At 43.6% G+C, this 20,755-nt stretch overlaps 1 protein-coding gene across 13 annotated transcripts in view; it reads right to left on the bottom strand.

Annotated features, from left to right (window-relative positions):
• Positions 1-20,755, bottom strand: part of KMT2C (lysine methyltransferase 2C) — a 236,661-nt gene that overhangs the window by 134,466 nt on the left and 81,440 nt on the right. For 11 of the 13 annotated variants that reach the window (XM_075587878.1, XM_075587876.1, XM_075587879.1 and 8 more), the window contains 2 exons: positions 20,161-20,326; positions 7,369-7,548 (listed from right to left, as the gene is read on the bottom strand). In XM_075587878.1, the coding sequence (XP_075443993.1) occupies positions 7,369-7,548; positions 20,161-20,326 (346 nt within the window). The remainder of the gene's footprint in view (positions 1-7,368; positions 7,549-20,160; positions 20,327-20,755) is intronic. The other 2 variants (XM_075587877.1, XM_075587887.1) reach the window with 1 other exon arrangement.

Genomic DNA, 20,755 nt, shown 5'->3' with positions numbered 1-20,755 from the left:
TCAAATTGGACCAAATACAGAAGAATTTACAGTGCATCTGATCTCTTTCACGCTATTAGAGAGGGTTGGGGTTCCTTACAGTGCATCTGATCTCTTTCACGCTATTAGAGAGGGTTGGGGTTCCTTACAATGCATCTGATCGGAGACACGCTATTAGAAAGGGTTGGGGTTCTTCAGCATTTCACAATATAATTATAGGGTTCCTTAACCAAAAAAGGTTGGACGCCACTGCTGTAGACTATCACCACAATCGTGATCCTCTGACTGTTGGTTTTCATCAGAAGGCATGATATTGATAGTCAGTTGATATGTACATGGTCATTGCAAGAGCACAAAAAGCTGCGGTTCAGTTTGTCTTTTTTGCCACTTCTCTATCTGTAAAGTAGGTTACACAATGCTCTAGAAGTAATTACAATGTCACTACCGGAGCAACTGTGTGTGTCTTTATATACCCTTCCCCCATTCGGCCTCTACTTTTTATGAGCCAGCAGTGCCTCCTCTTTTGGTCTGGCATCTGTGCGGGTGGAGGAGATCAGCATTAGTACTTGTGCTCAGCTACAGGTGCTGTCAGAGAACGAGAGAAACTGCAGGGTCCTACTGTTACCATGTGGCAATCTCTGGCGTACACAGTTACAGCACATTTACAACTACATGTTTTTTTTCCCCATGGGTGAAAAACAAACAAAAAGACACGTTTCTACTCTTCAAGCATGTAAATGAATATTTATACAAATCTGTAAGTGCATTATGTGTACAATAAAGTCTGTATATGTGGTATTACAAGTAGGCCCAATGCTGAAGGCAGACTAAAGCGTACGCTCACAATAAATCCATTTCCCAAAAAGCTGTGCCACCTAACTTGGGACGTGCGGAGGGGCAGAGAAAGCTGGTTGGGATCACAAACACCTGTGCGCCATCTCTCATCTGTGGCATTAAAGATGAAAAATGGCTGTGCAGTAAGAAGCCTGGAGGTGTCTGAGAACGATCAGTTAATAGTAATCCTCTCCTGATGTTCCATGAAGACATGCAATTAACCCCTCTACAGCCAGAGGGAAAAGACAGACTGTAGTAGGCGATCTAGGACATTTGGTCGCAGACGTTTTGCCGCGACCAAATGACCACCGGCACTCGGCCGCAACTAACCTCTCAGCCGGGACACTCAGACGCTGGCAGCTTTGCCGCCAAGGTAAATCCCCAATTCTAACCCTTACCCAAAACCCCCTTAATTTTAACCACCAATACCATCACGCCCTACTCTAAAACCCCTTAAATGAACCCTACCCTACCGCTAAAACCCCTTAAATGAATCCTCTATCCAAATTGCTAAATCCCCTAAAATGAATCCCCTAGCCTAACCGCTAAAACCCCTAAAATGTATCCCCTAGTCTAACCGCTAAACCCCCTAAAATGAATCCCCTAGCCTAACCGCTAAATCCCCTAAAATTAATCCCCTAGTCTAACCGCTAAAACCCCTAAAATGAATCCCCTAGCCTAACCGCTAAAACCCCTAAAATGAATCCCCTAGCCTAACCGCTAAAACCCCTAAAATGAATCCCCTAGCCTAACCGCTAAAACCTCTAAAATGAATCCCCTAGCCTAACCGCTGAAACCCCTAAAATGAATCCCCTAGCCTAACCGCTAACACCCCTAAAATGAATCCCCTAGCCTAACCGCTAAAACCCCTAAAATGAATCCCCTAGTCTAACCGCTAAACCCCCTAAAATTAATCCCCTAGTCTAACCGCTAAAACCCCTAAAGCTAACCCCCTTCCCTAACCCCAAAAATGTACCTTATGATAGAAGGGGGCAGCAGCCAAGTGGCGGATCGGCTGCGGCAGAGATTCGTCTGTAGTCAAACACTGATGGTAATTTGGTCACGCCGAAATGGCAGCGACCAACTGTCCCATTACGGTTGTGGTCACTATATTAAAATGGGGATCCTGTGTGTGTGTTGGGGGGAGGCGGTGTGTTGGGAGGAGGAGGGGGGGCGGTTGTGTGTGTGGGGTATGTGGGGTGTGTGGGGTGTGTGGGGTGTGTGGTCTCGCACGGCAATGATAGAATTGTCATTTAAACAACCACAAGTTACAGATGAAACATTTTGTTTAGCTACAAAGAAACTTAAAGCTGCAGACCAATCAATATCCTACGGGTGTATTAATAAATCAGTTCTGTACTATGAGAAAATACTTGTAGCATTTTATTTTTAAACAACTCTGAATTTAATTTTTAATGTATTATAATATAGCAAGCATTTTTTGTTTCTATAGCAACCATTTACAAAGTCACATCCCCTTCCTTTTCTGAAACAGGCTCTGGCACACCCGTCTGAGTCCTGCCCTCTCTCTAGCAGTCCAACTGCATCTAGCAACTGCCTGGTCACATGATCTTCCCCGGAGAACTTTGCATCTTTGGTCCTCTTCTGCTGCACTGACAGCCATTTAGTGAACCCCGGTGCCGAATCTTCGCAGATCGATAACAGGAGAATGGATGGATCGGCAATTTAGCTACTTATTGTGTGGACTGTATTAAAACACATATTAAAGGTGGTGGGGGGGAAACAGCAGCTTGGACTGCTGCTTTAAAGTATGAAAAACTAGTTTATAAGCAGTCAGGGCATGGAACAATGGGGATGTTAGATAGTATATAGGCGACATTTATATCACAAAAACCGGAGCGATAACACCGCTCCACAAAGGATAGGCACAATTTGTAATGTAATAGTGATTGTGCCCAAAATGAACAAGATAGATAGCCATTGGGTGCTACCTGTGCAAATGAGGAAAGCGTACAACTGCAATAGGGGAAACCTATGTTTAAGTCAGGGATTCCCCCAACAAAGAATTGCGGTAACAGTGCATACCCTGTGCTATTAGAACAGAACTGTGAATGGTATTTATTAAAATAAAGGGTAACAATACAATATATTAATATTAGTGACAGTAGTGAAATAAATAAAGGTCAAATAAGGAAACATAAAAAGGAGGAAGTGGCTGTACACTGAGAATAGCCACTGAAGTTACTGGGATAGTTAAATGGGCGATGGTATCAAATAACCCCCTGGATTCAGTTGAATCTATGACCGGTTTGATACTGTGATGTGGCATACAGAGCTTGTGTGGAGCCACTGATTCACTAGTCCCTGAAATCGGAGACTCGTGATCCACGCAGAGGAAAATCACAGCTAAAACTGCACTGCATAGATTACAGCAGGATACATCAGATTGGCTGGCTCCAGCTCTGTGCAAATCTCCATGGAAACAGCACGCTACTTAAGGCCAGATATTTCTGCACACACTGCCCTGACGAAGCTGTCTGCGAGCAAAACGCGTCGGGTGTCATGGCGCAGTGACATCATGGAGGAAGTGTGTGTAGCCAAATAGTTGAGTATTGATGGGCTTAGTGACATTACCGCCGACAATGTCAAAGGACAGCTTAGATTACTACCTTACTTTAGTGCTCTACATTGTTCCGGCAGCCCCTATTTATATTTTGCGAGGCTGAAGGGATTTACCACTGCATTGGGCAAGCATAAGTATAGCAATATGAGCTGGTCCCCGCACTAATTTGGGTCCTTGAGCCTCCGCTGTATACCGTTATCAAGTTACAGAATACTCGCTCTCCACCTCAGCCCTGTGTCACTGCAAATCATGCAACTATTATTGACTAGCAGGCAACCTGATACAGAGCCAGATGATTTGGAGCTCCAGGTTATGACAAGGCAACAATCCCAATACTTCCCTTGAAACCTGCACTGATCAGGTAACAATAATAGCATTACACCTACCAGTGAGTGGATCACGCGTCTCAGATTTCAGACTAGTGAAGTCTTGGCTCCACACAAGCTCTGCATGCCAGCCACATCAGTGTTTCCAACTGGTCATAGATTAGACTGAAGTGCTACAGCCACTTCCTCCTTTTAAAGTTTCCTTATTTGACCGATATTTACTTAACTACTGTCACAACACATATATTGTATTTTTACCCTTTATTTTAATAAATACCATTAAAAGCTCTGTTCTAATAGCCGGGGGGATGCACAATTAGTGCAATGCTTTCTTGGGGGAATCTCTGACTTCAACATAGGTTTCCCCTATTCCAGTTGTACATTTATATTACTCTATTTGGTCCATGTCCAGTATGACTCACTCAGCCGCTCTGTACGGGAGATCTGCTACAATTTGTAGAGAGCTTTAGGGTTGAACCAATTGTGTGCTTTGCAAAAGTGTTACCGGGCCCTCCAGCATTAATCTGGCCATTGGCCAACAGATATGTTGCATCATATTAAAACAGACTTTCGTTAACTCTAACATAGATGCTAAAAATATGGGATGCAACAAAGAAGTACAGTCACAGCTATATAAATATCAAAAGTACCCATTTTATTTAGTACAGCAAGAACTACATGAAATTGCACTGCTTCGTGGGGCGTTCACTGATATTATCAATAGATACAAACAGAAAGAAGTCATTACTTGAAGTCTGCACTATTTAAATACTATATACGGCAATTAAATTTTGCGTAAATTTAATGTTGCTTTAACCCTTTCAGAGCAGCATAACAGGCTCACCTGGTTACAGAGGGGTAAAGAGTGCAAACCAGCCAAAAACAACATCTGAACTGGCCAACTTCAAATAGCACTTTATATTTATTTCTTGGGGAGGAGGGGGAAAGCGCAATCTACTAAATGAATCATTTCATCCCGTGTCATGAGGGATTAGCCCGGCAACTAGAAAGCCCGAGATGTTATTTCAGGTGCCATCCACAGCCGGAAATGTCAACCTTCAAAAACAAAAGATTAGTGAGAAACATTTGTTCTGGGTCAAAAAAAATAGAATTTTTAAAAAAGCTATGTTGTGCTTTTTCAGCAGTGATCCTCCAATAAAGTCTACGAGACAGCTGAGGTTAAATACCGTACTCTGTAAGACTCACTCCAAACCAGTTGGAGTCAACATATGCCTGCTCCCCTTCCTCATCAGTGATCACAGGATCAGGTTTGAGAAAATGACGGGCTCTATCAAATTCCAGAAATAGGTTTAAAAAAAAAAAAACAAGTTTTATTACAACCTTATTGTGTCGGATGACATGGCTTTGAGGTATAGCTTGCCTTGCCAGTCTGATGCTTTTCTCCCTTTGGCATAACTACATGTATGTTCCATGCAAACGGTCTTTACTTGCCAACCTAAGCCAATTACACGCTGGTGCAAATACTTGATAAATGAGTGGAAAACCCCACGGCACACGGATGGAAGCCACTTCTCAGCAGGTGAAAAATGTTGATGAATTTGTCCTATCTGGTTTTTCAATTACTATCATTAAAGATTAACTTTAAAACAACTCTGTTGGAGATGGGGGGGGGGGGGGGGTTCCGCCCAAAACGAAGACTCGTTAGTCAGGAGATTTATACTTCTTGATAATTATGGTCTGGCATGCTGATTTTTATTCCCTTCAGAAGCTGTGCAGTGTGCTATAAACAGTAAAGTTGTTAACAAGCTCTAGATAGGCAGATGCTGAAGAACTGCTTGATTGCAGACTAATAGCTCACAAGCCTACTGTTTAAAGACTAATACAGAATCAGTGTGAACCAAGGACGCTAGTCTCAGAGGAGTACAGCTGCTGCAGGTGAGCATGACCCCACAGGTCACAAGCCATCAGTTTTATGTCAACTAGGAGAGACTGGACTGCCTCACGCCAGGCCTTGAGGAACACACAGGCGAGGTACCCTTAACACATTGTATGCCAATTATCTTAAATCGGGCAAATTACAAGCAAATTAGATGCATACAAATTCAAGCAGTGTCTACTGGTTGCAGCGTTGACTAAGATGACACATTGAGAGTTTTTAAAGTTACACGGTTTATATTCTGCATTTAGTGAGCAAAATTATTTTGCTAAAGAAACATGCAGCAGACATTCATTTGTGCCTGTAAACCATACATATTTATGTACCCCAGACAAGAAAAGTAGTGAAAGGAGCCACTTTTTTTGGTAACGTACATTGAATTAACAGGGTTAATGCAACACCTAATAATCTCTCATTTCTAATTCACAAAATATGCAAAATAAAAGTATGCACAAGCAATATTTTTTGAGAAAAAACAAATTCTGGGATGCTTTCAGTGATGGTAATTGTACGTCTGCATATAGTACTGTACTTGAAAATCAAATGTTATGTTTACAGTAATTCTTCTCCAGCCGCTCTCATTTTATCCCGCAATCATCCATTACAAAACACCGAACTTGTCCCAAACCACATATACGTATTGTTAATCAACTGTTCTGCTCAAGTCACCGTTCCACCATGAGCCATTTTCCCGGCTCTTAATAATGACGTTCTTCTGTTTCCCAAAATGTATTTTGTTGCTTGGTCCTAAAGTTGATCTCTCGCAGCCCCGCTCGTTTTACATCTGTTGCAGTAACAGTTGTAATGGCGTTTCCGGAAACAAACACTGTATGTTACCACGCAGAAAAAATAAAAACAAAAAATAACTCCCAACCATTTCACCTATCTGCTTTCTTTGAAAAATCAAGGAAGTGTTTCTTTGCCTTGGATACCTGTACAGCGGGAAATGTATCCTCTGACAAAGTGGGAAGAAGTCGCGGTTAGAGTGCCAAGCAGAAGGGGCCCTTCATCGGTGGAAAAGGAGTGGAGGTTCTGCTCCACCACTAGACCAGTATACTTGTCTGGCGAACCCAAAATGGCCACCAGGGTCAGCCTTGCAGCCAACAGAAAGCCGCAACATCACCGGGAGAGGGCACTGTTTCCAGTTGGGTGACCTCAGTGGCAATATTGATTTTCTTTTTCATATTGCTGGCACAGACGGTGATTCGGGAACCAGGGCGTACCTGGGAGCTCAGAGTACCACAGCTTAGCGCTGAGGGACCCCCAGATCAGGTAATAGGAGGAGAAAATTAAGAGGGTTTGCTGCTTTGGAGGAACTTAAATGTTGTTTTTTTCCCCCCTTCTCCATGGACTATGTTGACAAAACTTGTTGGGGTGTCAGATTTAAAACAAGCAAAAATAAAATGTCCTTACTATTTGTTAGCTTTGGATCAAAGAGGAAATGTACTGATTTTTTTTTTTTTTTAAACCAGAGCTGTATAACGAGCCCACTTAACATATCAGAACATACAACACACTACGCTTCTGTTAAAGCCTTTTAGAAAATAGCTGCGGCAACTCCAAAGCGGTAGTTATTAGGGAACAGGGTTAATATGACTTGTAAACACACACACGTGGGACTAAGCAGAGCTGGCATTTTAACCCCTCCACTTCCACACAGGCCCGCAAACCACTACAACTTTAAAGGATTTCAGAACCCCCCCCCCCCCCCAAGCCACTGTATGAACAATCCTGTTTCTGACACTTACTTTCTTTGCTTTGCTGGCCTTGTGGTGCTTTTGCAAGTCCTGTCGCTGCTCTCTGTGTCTGCTGTCTCAGTCTGGCTTTTCCATGGAAGGAGAAAGCCTGGGGTCGGACTGAACTGTTTTAATTCTCCCTGTCCCAAGAGACTCCGCTCACCGCAGTAACAGAAGGCGCAAAGTTGTTCACTGTAAAGAAAATGAAAGGATGTTAAAGAAAACAAGTTACAATATCAGGGCTACTCCTCCCTCATTTGCGCTTTTAAGGAATTGCTTTTGTTTGACTATAATTAGCTGCACCCCTTGAAAGATTTCTATGTGCGACGAATCCTATGTAATGTTCACAGATGCTCATGAATCCCAACCCTGACATGTAACTGAAGAAATAGCCCTGCAATACTGGGCACTCTGATAGGGATATGGCATTGGAAAATGGTGGTACATTGTGATTGCGAGCACATGCAGAATGATGGCGTAATAATAGAAAGGTATTTTTAGACACATTGTTCTGCCTCCTAGCAGAGGTTAAAATATGGTTTAGCAAAATTAATAAACTAGTTAATTCTAATCTGGTTTAACAAATCACCTACCATTACACTTAAATAAATGTATGTTTCCTACAGAACAATGAGGGATAAATGTGCCGAACTTACAGTTATATCATAAAACTTTCTTACTGCGTCAAGCTACACTTAGGTAAGATCAGGATTCTAATCCGGATAACTCTTGGGTATTAGAAAAATCCATTATTTGTCTCAGGTCTATCTTTTTCCTTGATCATTGTTACAGTACCTACTAAGGTCAGACTCCATTCAATATTTGTTGCCTCACATAAGGCTTTACTGGATTTAGTGAATATGTTTTTATTCCATCTCCCCAAGCTCACAATTACCTACATCAGATGACAACTTCTTTAAAATTAAAAGGTTCCATTTTTTTGGCCTAGGTGGGTAATTGTAGGTTTATTATACTTTAGGGATATAGTTCATCAAGGTAACTGTTACCTTTTGATTCGTCACAAGAATCCTTTGGTTTGGACTAGTCACAGATTTTCAATTATTATAAATTGCAACGTATTACGTACAAAGTAAAGCGTATTAAGAAGTTAACTTAAAGCGGCAATCCAAGCGGGCGATTTTTTTTTTGATGAATTCTTTAATTTTTAACATTGCTTCTATATACTTCACTTCACTTCACTTCACTTCACTTCACTTCACTTCACTTCACTTCACTTCACTTCACTTCACTTCACTTCACTTCACTTCACTTCACTTCACTTCACTTCACTTCACTTCACGAAATGTGATCAGTTATTGGGAATAATTTAAACAATGACTTTGTAATGTAAATCTATCACTGGTTCTATTATTTACTCTCTCTCTAGGCACCAGCTTCCCTAATTATTAACCCCCTCAATATTTTGTACTGTAACAGATACATTGGGCACCTTTATAGACCATGTTTTCATTACATACCATATTGGTTTAAGCACACTGTTTCTATTCAATTTGTAATAGTCAACAGCGAGTGTATCATTTCCAGTTTTAAAATGTCTGTGCGCGCCTTTAAGTGTACAAGTGCTCGCGTGTATGTGCGTGCTTATAATTCCTGTCAATTTAATTCTTAATAAACAGTTTGAAAATGTAAAAAAAGTTAGATCTGCCCATTTACTTCAATCTTTAAATCAACAAGAACTTGTGCCAATTAAAGTTAAAAGTGATTACCAACTAGAATATACACTTTTTTTTTCCGTGAGCAGATTCATGTTCCACTACAAGAAAAAAAAAAGACTGAAAGCTGACCATTTTATAAGTACGACAAATAACATAAAATGTATCCTCCACTCCAAGAAAATTGGACAATAAGAAAGAATTGAATGTTTAATCTGATTGAATGTGTGCCAAACTAAAAACTACATATAGGAACTAGTTTCCCATATTAGAGCAGTGGATTTACAGTGCATAGAGGTGGCATTCACCAGGTCACATTGGATACATTTCCTTGTCGCATGCGACTAAGTTATTACATCCTAGAATGGTCGGTAACTGTATGCATCTAAGGTGAACTCAAATGACGTCATCTGTTTAATCCAGCTGCAATTACAGTCAATTTGTAAATATTTTATAAGTAAAACACACTGTTCATGATTAGCATGTTTTGCTGGGAAGGGCAAATGTCGTCACTGAAACGCCAGTGCGCGGCCTCACACACACAAACCAGCTGTGAGAAGAGTTTCTGCGTGCAAAACAAAATCAACATTACCTTCACTGCACCCAAATGGATGTAAAGAGGCTGGGAATTAAAATATTAACAAAAAATGGCTACAGCACGTTTTTGAATCAACAATACTGTTGACTTGAGTTCTATATTAATGGTCAAGAAGTTGGCTTTAAAGAATGCCACTACAATTGTGTCACTCAGCTGGACATTTAAGCAGCAGGTCATTGTACTGAGAGACTTGAAGCATAACACATTAGTAGTCAGGATACCCATTTCTTGCTCCACCTGTCATTTGGTACGGAGGCCTGTACTCAGGTTGCCTGCATGGAGCTACCAGGTAATGTCCCTATTAGTTGTTGAGTTTAGCTTCTTTACCAGCTCTGCTTCTGGACTGACCTTTACCACAGGGGTTAATCTGAATACATACTAAACTGCTGTCCAAAAACACTCAGCAGTCAAAAGGTCAGGAAAGGTATTAAGTTGCATTAGATGAGAAACAAAATACAATACATTAGACTTTGTGCCGGGTTATTTTATTTAGTCCCCACAACATATTATTCCAAGAGAATGAACTATGCCCATGAAAATGTCACAGAATATTCTTCTATAGCTGCAACCTCACATAGCAGAGTACACAAAGAACAATGATGAGAAATCAACCAGTGGACACATTATCATTTCTAACACTGGTTATGGAATATTAATAACAGCTTCCAAATGTAGGCACAATCATCAAATAACAGTGGTCAAGAAGTTAAACGCACAGATCCACAACTTGATTCCTTAATGCTTGAACCTGAGCTCCTCCCGAAGCTAATTGAAGATGCAGGATGTCAAATGTAAGACACACACGCACCTGTAAACTAGGGCAGTTTTGTACATCACTATGCGCATGTAAATAAGGTCCAACGTTAACCAAAATCCTCTTTAACTGCCAGTGAGGCCTGCAGTGCATTGCTGCCCAATGTGTTGCTTGCCCTCAGGCAGTGAAAAGGTGTGTGTGTGTACACACACACCATCCAAAACAAAAACCGAGGAACTACAGGCAAAACCATACCAAAAACCATTTTAGAAGCAAGACTAACACACTGGGTCAAGTGAACATCTCCCACATAGACACCACTGTATTGCTACATTACATGAAGTTTTCTTGTAGCAGAGATAAATAGAGGAATTCTACTTTTCACACTATCATTGGATCAGGATTATGAAGGCCAAACGCATTGTAAAGAAAATAAAAAACTATTTGGACTAAAAGAAAGCAACTCAAGCTACTCCAAATGATGTACTGCGAAATGCAAGAGGTTTCAGAATGGATTTAGAACAGGACTGCAGCATTAACTATGAAACCCTCAAAAGACCACAGAAAGCAATGCATTACCACATATGTGGTCTACATGCAGTTCCCTATGGACCGGCTCTCCAAAATGGTCAGTATTTTTAGACAGCTTCAGGTTGCTATCTGCTCTATTTTAAATGTGGCGTTTTAGCTTTTGCTCATTAAACAGGTACAGTCGTGTGAAAAAGAAAGTACACCCTCTTTGAATTCCATGTTTTACATACCAGGAGATAACAATCATCTGTTCCTTAGCAGGTCGTAAAATTAGGTAAATACAACCTCAGATGAACAACAACACGAGACATATTACACCGTGTCATGATTTAACAAAAATAAAGTCAAAATGGAGAAGCCATGTGTGAAAAACTAAATATACCTTATGATTCAATAGCTTGTAGAACCACCTTTAGCAGCAATAAAGAAGTAATTGTTATCTGTATGACTTTATCAGTCTCTCACATCGTTGTGGAGGAATTTTGGCCCACTCTTCTTTACAACGTTGCTTCAGTTCATTGAGGTTTGTGGGCATTTGTTTATGCACAGCTCTCTTAAGGTCCCGCCACAGCATTTCAATCGGGTTGAGGTCTGGACTTTGACTGGGCCATTGCAAAACCTTGATTCTTTTCTTTTTCAGCCATTCTGTTGTAGATTTGCTGGTGTGCTTGGGATCATTGTCCTGTTGCATGACCCAATTTCGGCCAAGCTTTAGCTGTCAGACAGATGGCCTCACATTTGACTCTAGAATACTTTGGTATACAGAGGAGTTCATGGTCGACTCAATGACTGCAAAGTTGCCAGGTCCTGTGGCTGCAAAACAAGCCAAAATCATCACCCCTACACCACCGTGCTTGACAGTTGGTATGAGGTGTTTGTGCTGATACACTGTGTTTAGTTTTTGCCAAACGTAGCGCTGTGCAGTAAGGCCAAACATCTCCACTTTGATCTCATCTGTCCAAAGGACATTGTTCCAGAAGTCGTGTGGTTTGTTCAGATGCAACATTGCAAACCAAAGCCGTGCTGCCATGTTTGCCAAACAAACCATACTTGTTCAGGCTTTTTCTAATTGTACTGTCATGAACTTTAACATTTACCATGCTAACTGAGGCCTGTAGAGTCTGAGATGTAACTCTTGGGTTTTTTGCAATTTCTCTGAGCATTGCACGGTCTGACCTTGGGGTGAATTTGATGGGACGTCCACTCCTGGGAAGATTGGCAACTGTCTTGAATGTTTTCCACTTTTGAATAATCTTTCTCACTGTAGAATGATGGACTTTAAATTGTTTGAAAATGGCCTTATAACCCTTCCCAGATTGATGGGCAGCAACAATTGCTTCTCTAAGTTCATTGCTGGTGCCTTTCCTCCTTGGCATTGTGTTAACACACACCTGAATGCTCCAGACCAGCAAACTGCTAAAACTTCGACTTTTATAGAGGTGGTCACACTTGCTGATGATCAATTAATGAAGGGCATTAGATTAGCAGCACCTGTCTGCTACTTAGCATCTTAATTCCTATGGAATTTTTTCACACATAGCTTCTCCATTTTGGCTTTATTTTTGTTAAATAAATCATGACACGGTGTAATAGGTCATGTGTTGTTGTTCATCTGAGGTTGTATTTACCTAATTTTAAGACCTAAGGAACAGATGATTGTTATGCCCTGATATATAAAACCATAGAATTGAAAGAGGGTGTACTTTCTTTTTCACACACCTGTATATCGGCCTTTTCACGTATATTAGGGTATGCAGATCGACACTAGATTGGAAAATGAAGGAGATTTATTGGGACATGGCAGTGATCCTAAACTAAATAATGTGTTCACCTACATGCATAACGAAAGCTTTAGTGGACTACAGGAAGGGGTGAAACATATGTAGGTATAAGGCCGAGTCCTCGCTGGCGCTGAGCGCGTTTACCTCCTTAAATCTTTACCTTCCCGTCCTGGCTCACGCGGCGCCCACGCTTAAACGCAGACAGGTGCGCTCTCCCAAGCTTGGTGCTTGAGGAGACAAGGGAGTTTGACTTCAGAGCTCAGAGCAGGGTCACATGACCCTGCTCGGACCAATGGGGAGAGAGAGGCAGTGCTGAGTGGAGAGAGGTGGAGGGGGGGGGGGTGGAGAGAGGTGGAAGGGGGGGGGGTTGAGAGGTGGAAGGGGGGGGGCAGAGAGCTACTCAGAGTTATATTTGCAGGCTTAACAAAAAGCATGACATGACTGTAATGCTGTTAAGAGCAAGTGATTTCTCCTAATTGCAATTTCAGTACCTGTAGCTAGGGATTTGGGCTTTAAAATGTGGGACATGCGAGTCATAGTTTCTGCAAGAAGAAGCGTGAGGGAAAAATAGTGCACTGCGCCCTGCTCGGCCGGGCTATTCGTGGCCGGCTAGGTGCGCGCTCGGGGGGGGGGGGGGGAGGGATGGGTGGCGCAGCCAAGGTATCACTGAGCTGGTTCGCCCTCATTGACGCGCGAGCGGCAGAATAAAATTTGCTTGCTTTGCAAGCGCCGAGCATGCTCAGGCGCTTGCTCACGCTGGCCACACACATTGCCGCAATGTGTTTCATCGCGGCATGCGTGAGCGCGCCCGCCCGCCCGCTCAGCGCCACCCTGGACAAGGCCTAAGACACATGGGCAAGAGGATTGCTGCATTCCTAGGACACAGGAAAGAATGGCATTGGGAGGGGGTGGGTGGAGCCAGTTAGCAACAAGGAATCAACAAAAAACAGCAAAGTTTATACTACAGTTTGTGTACTAAAATTGTAAGTGAAACTAAGCAGCTGTGATTTTGTTGGCACTTTGTTCCACATCATTGTTTGACCTAATTCTTAATACGAAAATAAAAGAGAGAGACGGGATGGAGGAGAGAGAGACGGGGGAAGGGGAGCGAGAGAGACGGGGGAAGGGGAGCGAGAGGGGAAGGGGGGAGTGGAGAGCGACTGGGGAAGGGGGGAGTGGAGAGCGACTGGGGAAGGGGAGAGTGGAGAGCGACTGGGGAAGGGGAGAGTGGAGAGCGACTGGGGAAGGGGAGAGTGGAGAGCGACTGGGGAAGGGGAGAGTGGAGAGCGACTGGGGAAGGGGAGAGTGGAGAGCGACTGGGGAAGGGGAGAGTGGAGAGCGACTGGGGAAGGGGAGAGTGGAGAGCGACTGGGGAAGGGGAGAGTGGAGAGCGACTGGGGAAGGGGAGAGTGGAGAGCGACTGGGGAAGGGGAGAGTGGAGAGCGACTGGGGAAGGGGAGAGTGGAGAGCGACTGGGGAAGGGGAGAGTGGAGAGAGACTGGGGGGGAGTGGAGAGAGACTGGGGGGGAGTGGAGAGAGACTGGGGGGGAGTGGAAAGAGACTGGGGGGGAGTGGAAAGAGACTGGGGGGGGAGTGGAGAGACCCAGAGAAGGGAGGGGGTGAAGAGACCAGAGAGGCAGGGGAGGGGGGGTCCAGATAGTACAGGGGAGAGAATGGGAGAATGGAAGAAGCTATGTATTATTGTGTGTCTGCTGTGTCTTCTTTTCCAATTCAGATCAACACCAGATTAACTCCATGAAACTTATATACTGTACAGGGCATTGTAACACACTTCACTGCATCAAACATGCTACTGTCCATAGTGACTAATTATCACTAGGTGACTGCCCTTCTAAGGCTAAGGCCCCAGTAACTCCGCTGCAACGCGCGCCCGCGAGATTGACGGCGCATGCAGCCGATTCCCCGGTCTGAACTCACTGCAGGCAGAGAGACCGGTGGGGGGGGGGGGGGGCGGCGGGGGAGTGCCGGGGGCGCAGCCATGACGTCACCCGGCAGGTTCGCCATCATTGGCTGAACCGCCGGGGGGGGGCGTGCCTTATCGCTCGTCGCCAGTCCTGCTCTCAATTCTACTGAGAGCAGGAGCAACTCTCGCCCGAGCGCTGCGGCCCCCCCTCGCAGCGGGCCCGGTGCCATTGAGGGGAGGGCTCTCGTCTGTGCAGCGTCTGCCACAGCGGGCGCTGTAGTAGGCAGCAGGGGCAAGGCCTAAGGATAGTCAAATTGAGTTTCTTCTGTTGCTTTATGATGCGACTTGCGCACATCGCTGCCCCATTGGATTTACATGGGGTGGAATTGGGGAATTTGACTTGCTGCCTTATTGAAAATTCCCTTACATGCAGCATCCTTTTAACCGTTTCAGTGCCGCAGGCAGGTGTCTGCTACTGAAAAACCCCAACCCTTTAGCAGCAATGTGTTCCAGGCCCTTCCAGCAGCCAACGTGCAAAAGAAGATATTAAATACCCATACAAGGGACAATTACAATATGTCTCCATTGTGTGGAAAGGATTACATATTTGTAATCCAATACTGAAAGCAGCTTCCATGTCAAAACTAATCCAGAACAGGCTTTTATTATCGAGAATCAACTCTGAATAACACATTTCTGCCAAGGCTTTTTGAAGCTAAAGCCGTAAAATAATAGCATAATTACTGTTCTTACTGAGAAAAAACAACGGGAGAGAGAGGAAAAAATGTGGGTCTTCTGATCATCACTTCCTGCGACTAGTTTGGTCGCCCTCTTATTCTCTATCACAGGGGTTGTCAGCTCCAGTCCTTCGAGAGCCACCAACAGGTCAGGTGTTCAGGCTATCCCTGCTTCAGCGCAGGTGGCTCAATCAGTGGCTGAGTCAAAGACTATGGGCAGGGACCGCCTGAAAACCTGACCAGTTGGTGGCTCGAGGACTGGAGCGGTGCTACATGAAGCCAGTGTCAGTCTGGTCTATTCCCTCTGTAATGAGAGCTGCTGATCGACTGTGCGCCATTCCCCACAACCATGCTGTATCACAGAGCTCCGCGCAGCAGGAGCCCTCACACTGCTCACAGCTTCTCCTCCTGGCCTCCTTCCTACTATTTACTTTATTTAAAGGGGCGGTGGTATCTATATCCAAAGTAAACCAAGTAAAGCACACCCTACTGTTTTAGTCTTCATTAACGATCTTCCTACAGCTTGCAAGGCCACTTCAATGCACATATATGCAGATGACAATCCGATATGCACACTGCCCTCGAGTCTCTGACCTTGGACACGTACTTCAATCGGATTTTTCAAGACTTTAATACTGGATTTCCCAAAACAAATGCTTTTTAAACACTGACAACAGTAACTATAATATTTGGGATAAAGGTTACATTTCTAAAGGCACCAATGACCGCGCCTCATATCAAAACCAACTCAACACAATTCTTGCCCCGGTCACTAGTTTTAAATATCTGGGCATTGGACTCCCATTTAACATTTTGGTCGCATATTGATACCCTGACATCCAAAACTTATGCCAAACTAGGTGTACTTTATAGCGACAAACCGTCCCTAAGCCTGCTTGTATGAAAGCGCATCACACAGCAGCTGCCAATACCAATTAAAGACTATGGGGATACAGTATATGGTACCAGCACCCCAAACTCACCTTGGCAAACGAGACTCCTTCTACAACTCAATATGATGTTTGGTCCTACAATGTAATTACTACACACACTACTGCGAAATGCTCCAAGAACTAGATTGGCTCTCTCTTGAAATCAGGTGCAAAGTAAATATTTGCTGTTTGCCTCCAAAATCTCTGGACAAGCTACTCACTTATCTAACCAAGCACCAGACACAGAACTTATCACCTGAGATCTGACTCAGAAAGACTGTTAATGGTCTCAAGGTTCAAAGAATCAGGTCACTCCTGTTATCGTGCACCTCACAACTGGAACAATCTACCAGAGACTCCCAAAGGTGCTACCAGTAGAAGTTATTTCAAGACTTCAGCTCTCTTATTTTACTCTCCTCTGTAACTGTTAACTGTCTGTTAAATACGCCCATAACATATATTGCCCTCAACTGTCCATGAAATGTCTATAAATATAACGTGTATCGATGTATTGTCATAAGTCTGTGCCCAGGACATACATTGAGTTACCTTTCGTTTTCAAGTATTATTTCCTGATAAAACAATTTATAAATCGTAAGAAAAAGCACACATGTAGAAAAGGTTGAAACAGAAAAACTGGACAAATGATGAGAGGGGAAGGGAGGGCAGGAGTGAGACAAGTCGGATGCTTCATTCATTTTTTTTATTTTATTTTTAGACAGCTCTAATTTTGCCTTGTCCATGGCAGGACGTTCCCCAGACCACTTGCCACGATGGTGTGAACCCAAGCAGCATGCTGCACACTGATATCAAACTTGAAATACATTTACAGGAAGCCAGAGTAATATTTGACTTCAGATTGACAGAAAGTGCAACTTTATCTGCTATTTCAGCACTATGGCGGTATGAGGCTACAATCCCCTTTCTGAGAAAGATATGCAGGGACGTTTCATGTGACTGAAAACTGGAACTTCTTATTAACACTGCAGACCAGGAGAGGACAATTCCAGCCCTCAAGGGCCACCAACAGGTCAGGTTTTCAGGATATCCCTGGTTCAGCACAGGTGGTGCAGTTGAAGACGGAGCCACTGATTGTGCCATCTGTGCTGAAGCAGGGATATCTTGAAAACCTGACCTATTGGTACGCCTTGAGGACTCTAGTTGGCCACCCCTGCTGTAGACCATTGCAGGCCTCTCTCTACCAGCAAAGAAACCAAGATTTGTGGAGGGCGGAGGACAACCCCAGTACTGTAGTTGGGAAACCTGCAGCCCTTTTCCTCTGCACCCGTGATCCAAGTTACTCTACGTTTCAAAACTATTTAACCAATGCTTATACTTTGGCTTGTAAGCAAACGTTAAAGAGCTTGCTGGCTTTTGAGAGCAGCATCTTTGACCCCATAATAGCTTTGGTTGTCTGGCAGTGCTCTACCATATACAGGGATAATAGAGTTACATCCACAAAATGGTTTGTCTTGTTCTTTTCAGCTATTATTTTGCTCACATAAGGACTCCTAGCTCCCTTACTGAAAGAAAAAAGAAAAATCGATACTAATTATTCTTCCATCACCAGTGCACAGCCAGCATGATGTGTTTTCAATCATATGAGTCACGATACTGGTCATCGCGCCAGACAGCACTGACTCTGCTAGTAACACACGGTAGTGACTGCAATGTTTAATTTTCAAAGAAAATTACAGCAGAGGAACAAGAGATGCTGTTGCTTGTAAAACAAACAAAAAACAGATTGATAGTTTATCTTTTGTCCCCCTTATTTACAGGTGCAGTGCTAATTTGTACTAGTATAGAACATTTCACTAGAGCATGGGTTCTCAACTTCACCCCTCAAGGCCACCCACCCCCTCCCAAACAGGTCAGGTTTTCAGGATATACCTGCTTCAGCACAGGTGGCTCACTCACTCGCTCAAGCAGTAGCTCAGTCTTTGACTGCACTACCTGTGCTGAAGCAGGGATGTCCTGAAAACCTGATCTGTTGCTGGCACTTGAAGACTGGAGTTGCTAGGCAACGAAATGCGTTGGGACAGACTTTTACGCATTCCGCCGTTTGCTTAGACACACCCCCTGAGATACAGACGCTGCGCCACAATCCCATCGGAGACAGCTGGAGATGCCACCGGGGAAGATATGAAAGACACTGCAACTACGCTCCTGATCTAATGGTATATAGTAAGGGCACAATCGTATTATTTCTGTCGCTGGATTTTATACGTTGTTTTTATTAGTTACATTTCTACTTTCTCTCAGTGCTCTCTTGCACTCCGATCCTTGTGATCATTTCTATTACAATATAAAATGTGGTCGCACTAAAGGGGAAATGTGCTTTTTGTTTTTAGGTTTCTACTCTATGTGGGTTTCATCCTATGAAGCTGCAGCTGACACAGCGAACAAGTTTCGTGATCCAGTTGGTCTCAACGGATATATATCTTACCCACTTGTATCTACTGCTTTTTTGCAACTATATTGCGTTTCTCCAACACACTTCCAATCATTCAGGACAGAAAGGTCCCATTTCTTGTAGCTAAAGACTTTCATACACTTAATTTTTGCTGTTGAATTGGTAATTAAAGGAATACTTATTTTTGTTGTGTTTCACTACACCTTGCTACCATTGGTATTTGTAATATCTGATAGTGTTACATTTGTTAGAACACATTTTTCACTGATTATTTTCTTAGTTGGTTAATGAGAGCCTTTACCTAGATCTTAGTTCACATTTAATTGTGTTATATAGGTAGCACAGATTGTTTTCCCTATGTGCACATCCTTAAGACCTGACCTGTTTGGAAGGGGGGGGGAGGTGCTCGAGGGCTGGAGTTGAGCCCCCCCCCCCCCCCCCGCAGGAGAGAAAGCTTCTGTTTACACAATTACCATATCAAACGTTGTTTCAGAATGTGACATATTGAATTGCTTACCAAAGTTTACACTATATAACTCAACTATGCTCAGCACAATGGAAAATTACCATTAAATATATAATATATAGAGATAAAAGGATTACAGCAACAGGTCATATCTAGCCAAATTTGATTAGGACTGCAACGCACAAGTCTTCCCCTATTTTATGTGATTACTGCCTATTTGATGAGATTCCTCCAGTATTTAATCAGTATTTACATAGTATTTAACAATGTGTTATTTCTCAGCCCTGACGGGAATATTATTAGAAGCACAAACCATACACACGCTGCATGTAGCATTTCTTCTTTGCATTTTAAGCTGCTCGACATCGGACTTCTGGTGTTCAGTTGAAAAAATATTAAAACAGAACTTTGAACTGCGAAGCATAGGGTCCCACTCACTACTGCAGCGGTGCGCAAACTGGGGGGCGGGAGGTTTTTGTAGGGGGGGCAAAGTGGTTGCAGAGGCCCCGCGCTGTTCCCCACGGTATCACTTACCGACATTCAGACGGCTGCTGACCACGCAGCGTTAAATGACGCAGTGGGGTCACGTTACGTCACATAACCCCGCGGCGTCATTTGATGCAGGGAACGGCGGTATGGGGGGCGCGAGCACCGAGGGCAGCAGGCAGGGGGTCGCAGCTGCAAAAGTTTGTGCATCCCTGCACTAATGCATAGCAATGTGTTGCAGGGCCAACAAAGCAGCAGATAGTATTTGTTCCCTAGAAACCGGTCTTCCAACTGTTAACTAAAGACGAGCGTCGGATGCCTGATTCTCTGTCCCCTCTTGCACTAATTAAGACAGCAAGCTCGGGTTTGGCAGCTGCTCACACAGGCTGCATATTCTTCATAGCACAGACATTATCTACTGTAGCAGGCCCCACTCCCAGCATCCTCTTCATTATTCCCCTCCAAGCAGCTTCCCCCGCCCCCCCAATCAGTCCTCAGAGTGCACAGACCTGGATTTGGCTTCAACTCCTACAGAGGCAGTGGAGCGCTCCGACTCCTCCGATAATGAGTGCTGGAGGGTGGGTGTTAGCTGCGCGTCGCTGGCTGCCTCACTCTCTGCAATTTCCGCGACCTCCGCAATCTCTGCAATCTCCTCCGCAGGTTGTTCCTTAACTTCTGGGGGATTTAATGAAAGAAAAAGAAAAAAGTTTCATTAGAACATCTGGTGAAAAAGTATTTTCAGCAGTACTTCCTTATTTTAGCAACTTTGCATTAATGATATTATACGAATTGTGAAACAAAACCATACTAAACAGATTAAAGGAATTCCTCCTAATTGTTACTTTTTTTTTTATTACAAAGAAATGCTGATGTCGAGGGCTATTTTCTGGGACAGTAAACATGGCCATAATTGTGAATTTGTTAAGAACTACAATGAGTTATAGGAGCCCCCCAAATGGTGTTTTTTAGTGAACGTGTGTGTTTGTGCTGTCTGAATGAAACACGGACGTTGGCCTGATCAATAGCTCCAGGGTCCCCGCCACAGGCCTCCTCTCCTACCTGTTCTAACGCTTTATACAGGTTACATATTGCCGGCACGGCAGG

This window comes from Ascaphus truei, chromosome 2 (assembly GCF_040206685.1).
Source record: "Ascaphus truei isolate aAscTru1 chromosome 2, aAscTru1.hap1, whole genome shotgun sequence".
NCBI classification, from domain to species: Eukaryota; Metazoa; Chordata; class Amphibia; order Anura; family Ascaphidae; genus Ascaphus; species Ascaphus truei.
Note: the sequence above shows the minus strand (reverse complement) of the source record. Positions and strands in the feature narration are given on the sequence as shown.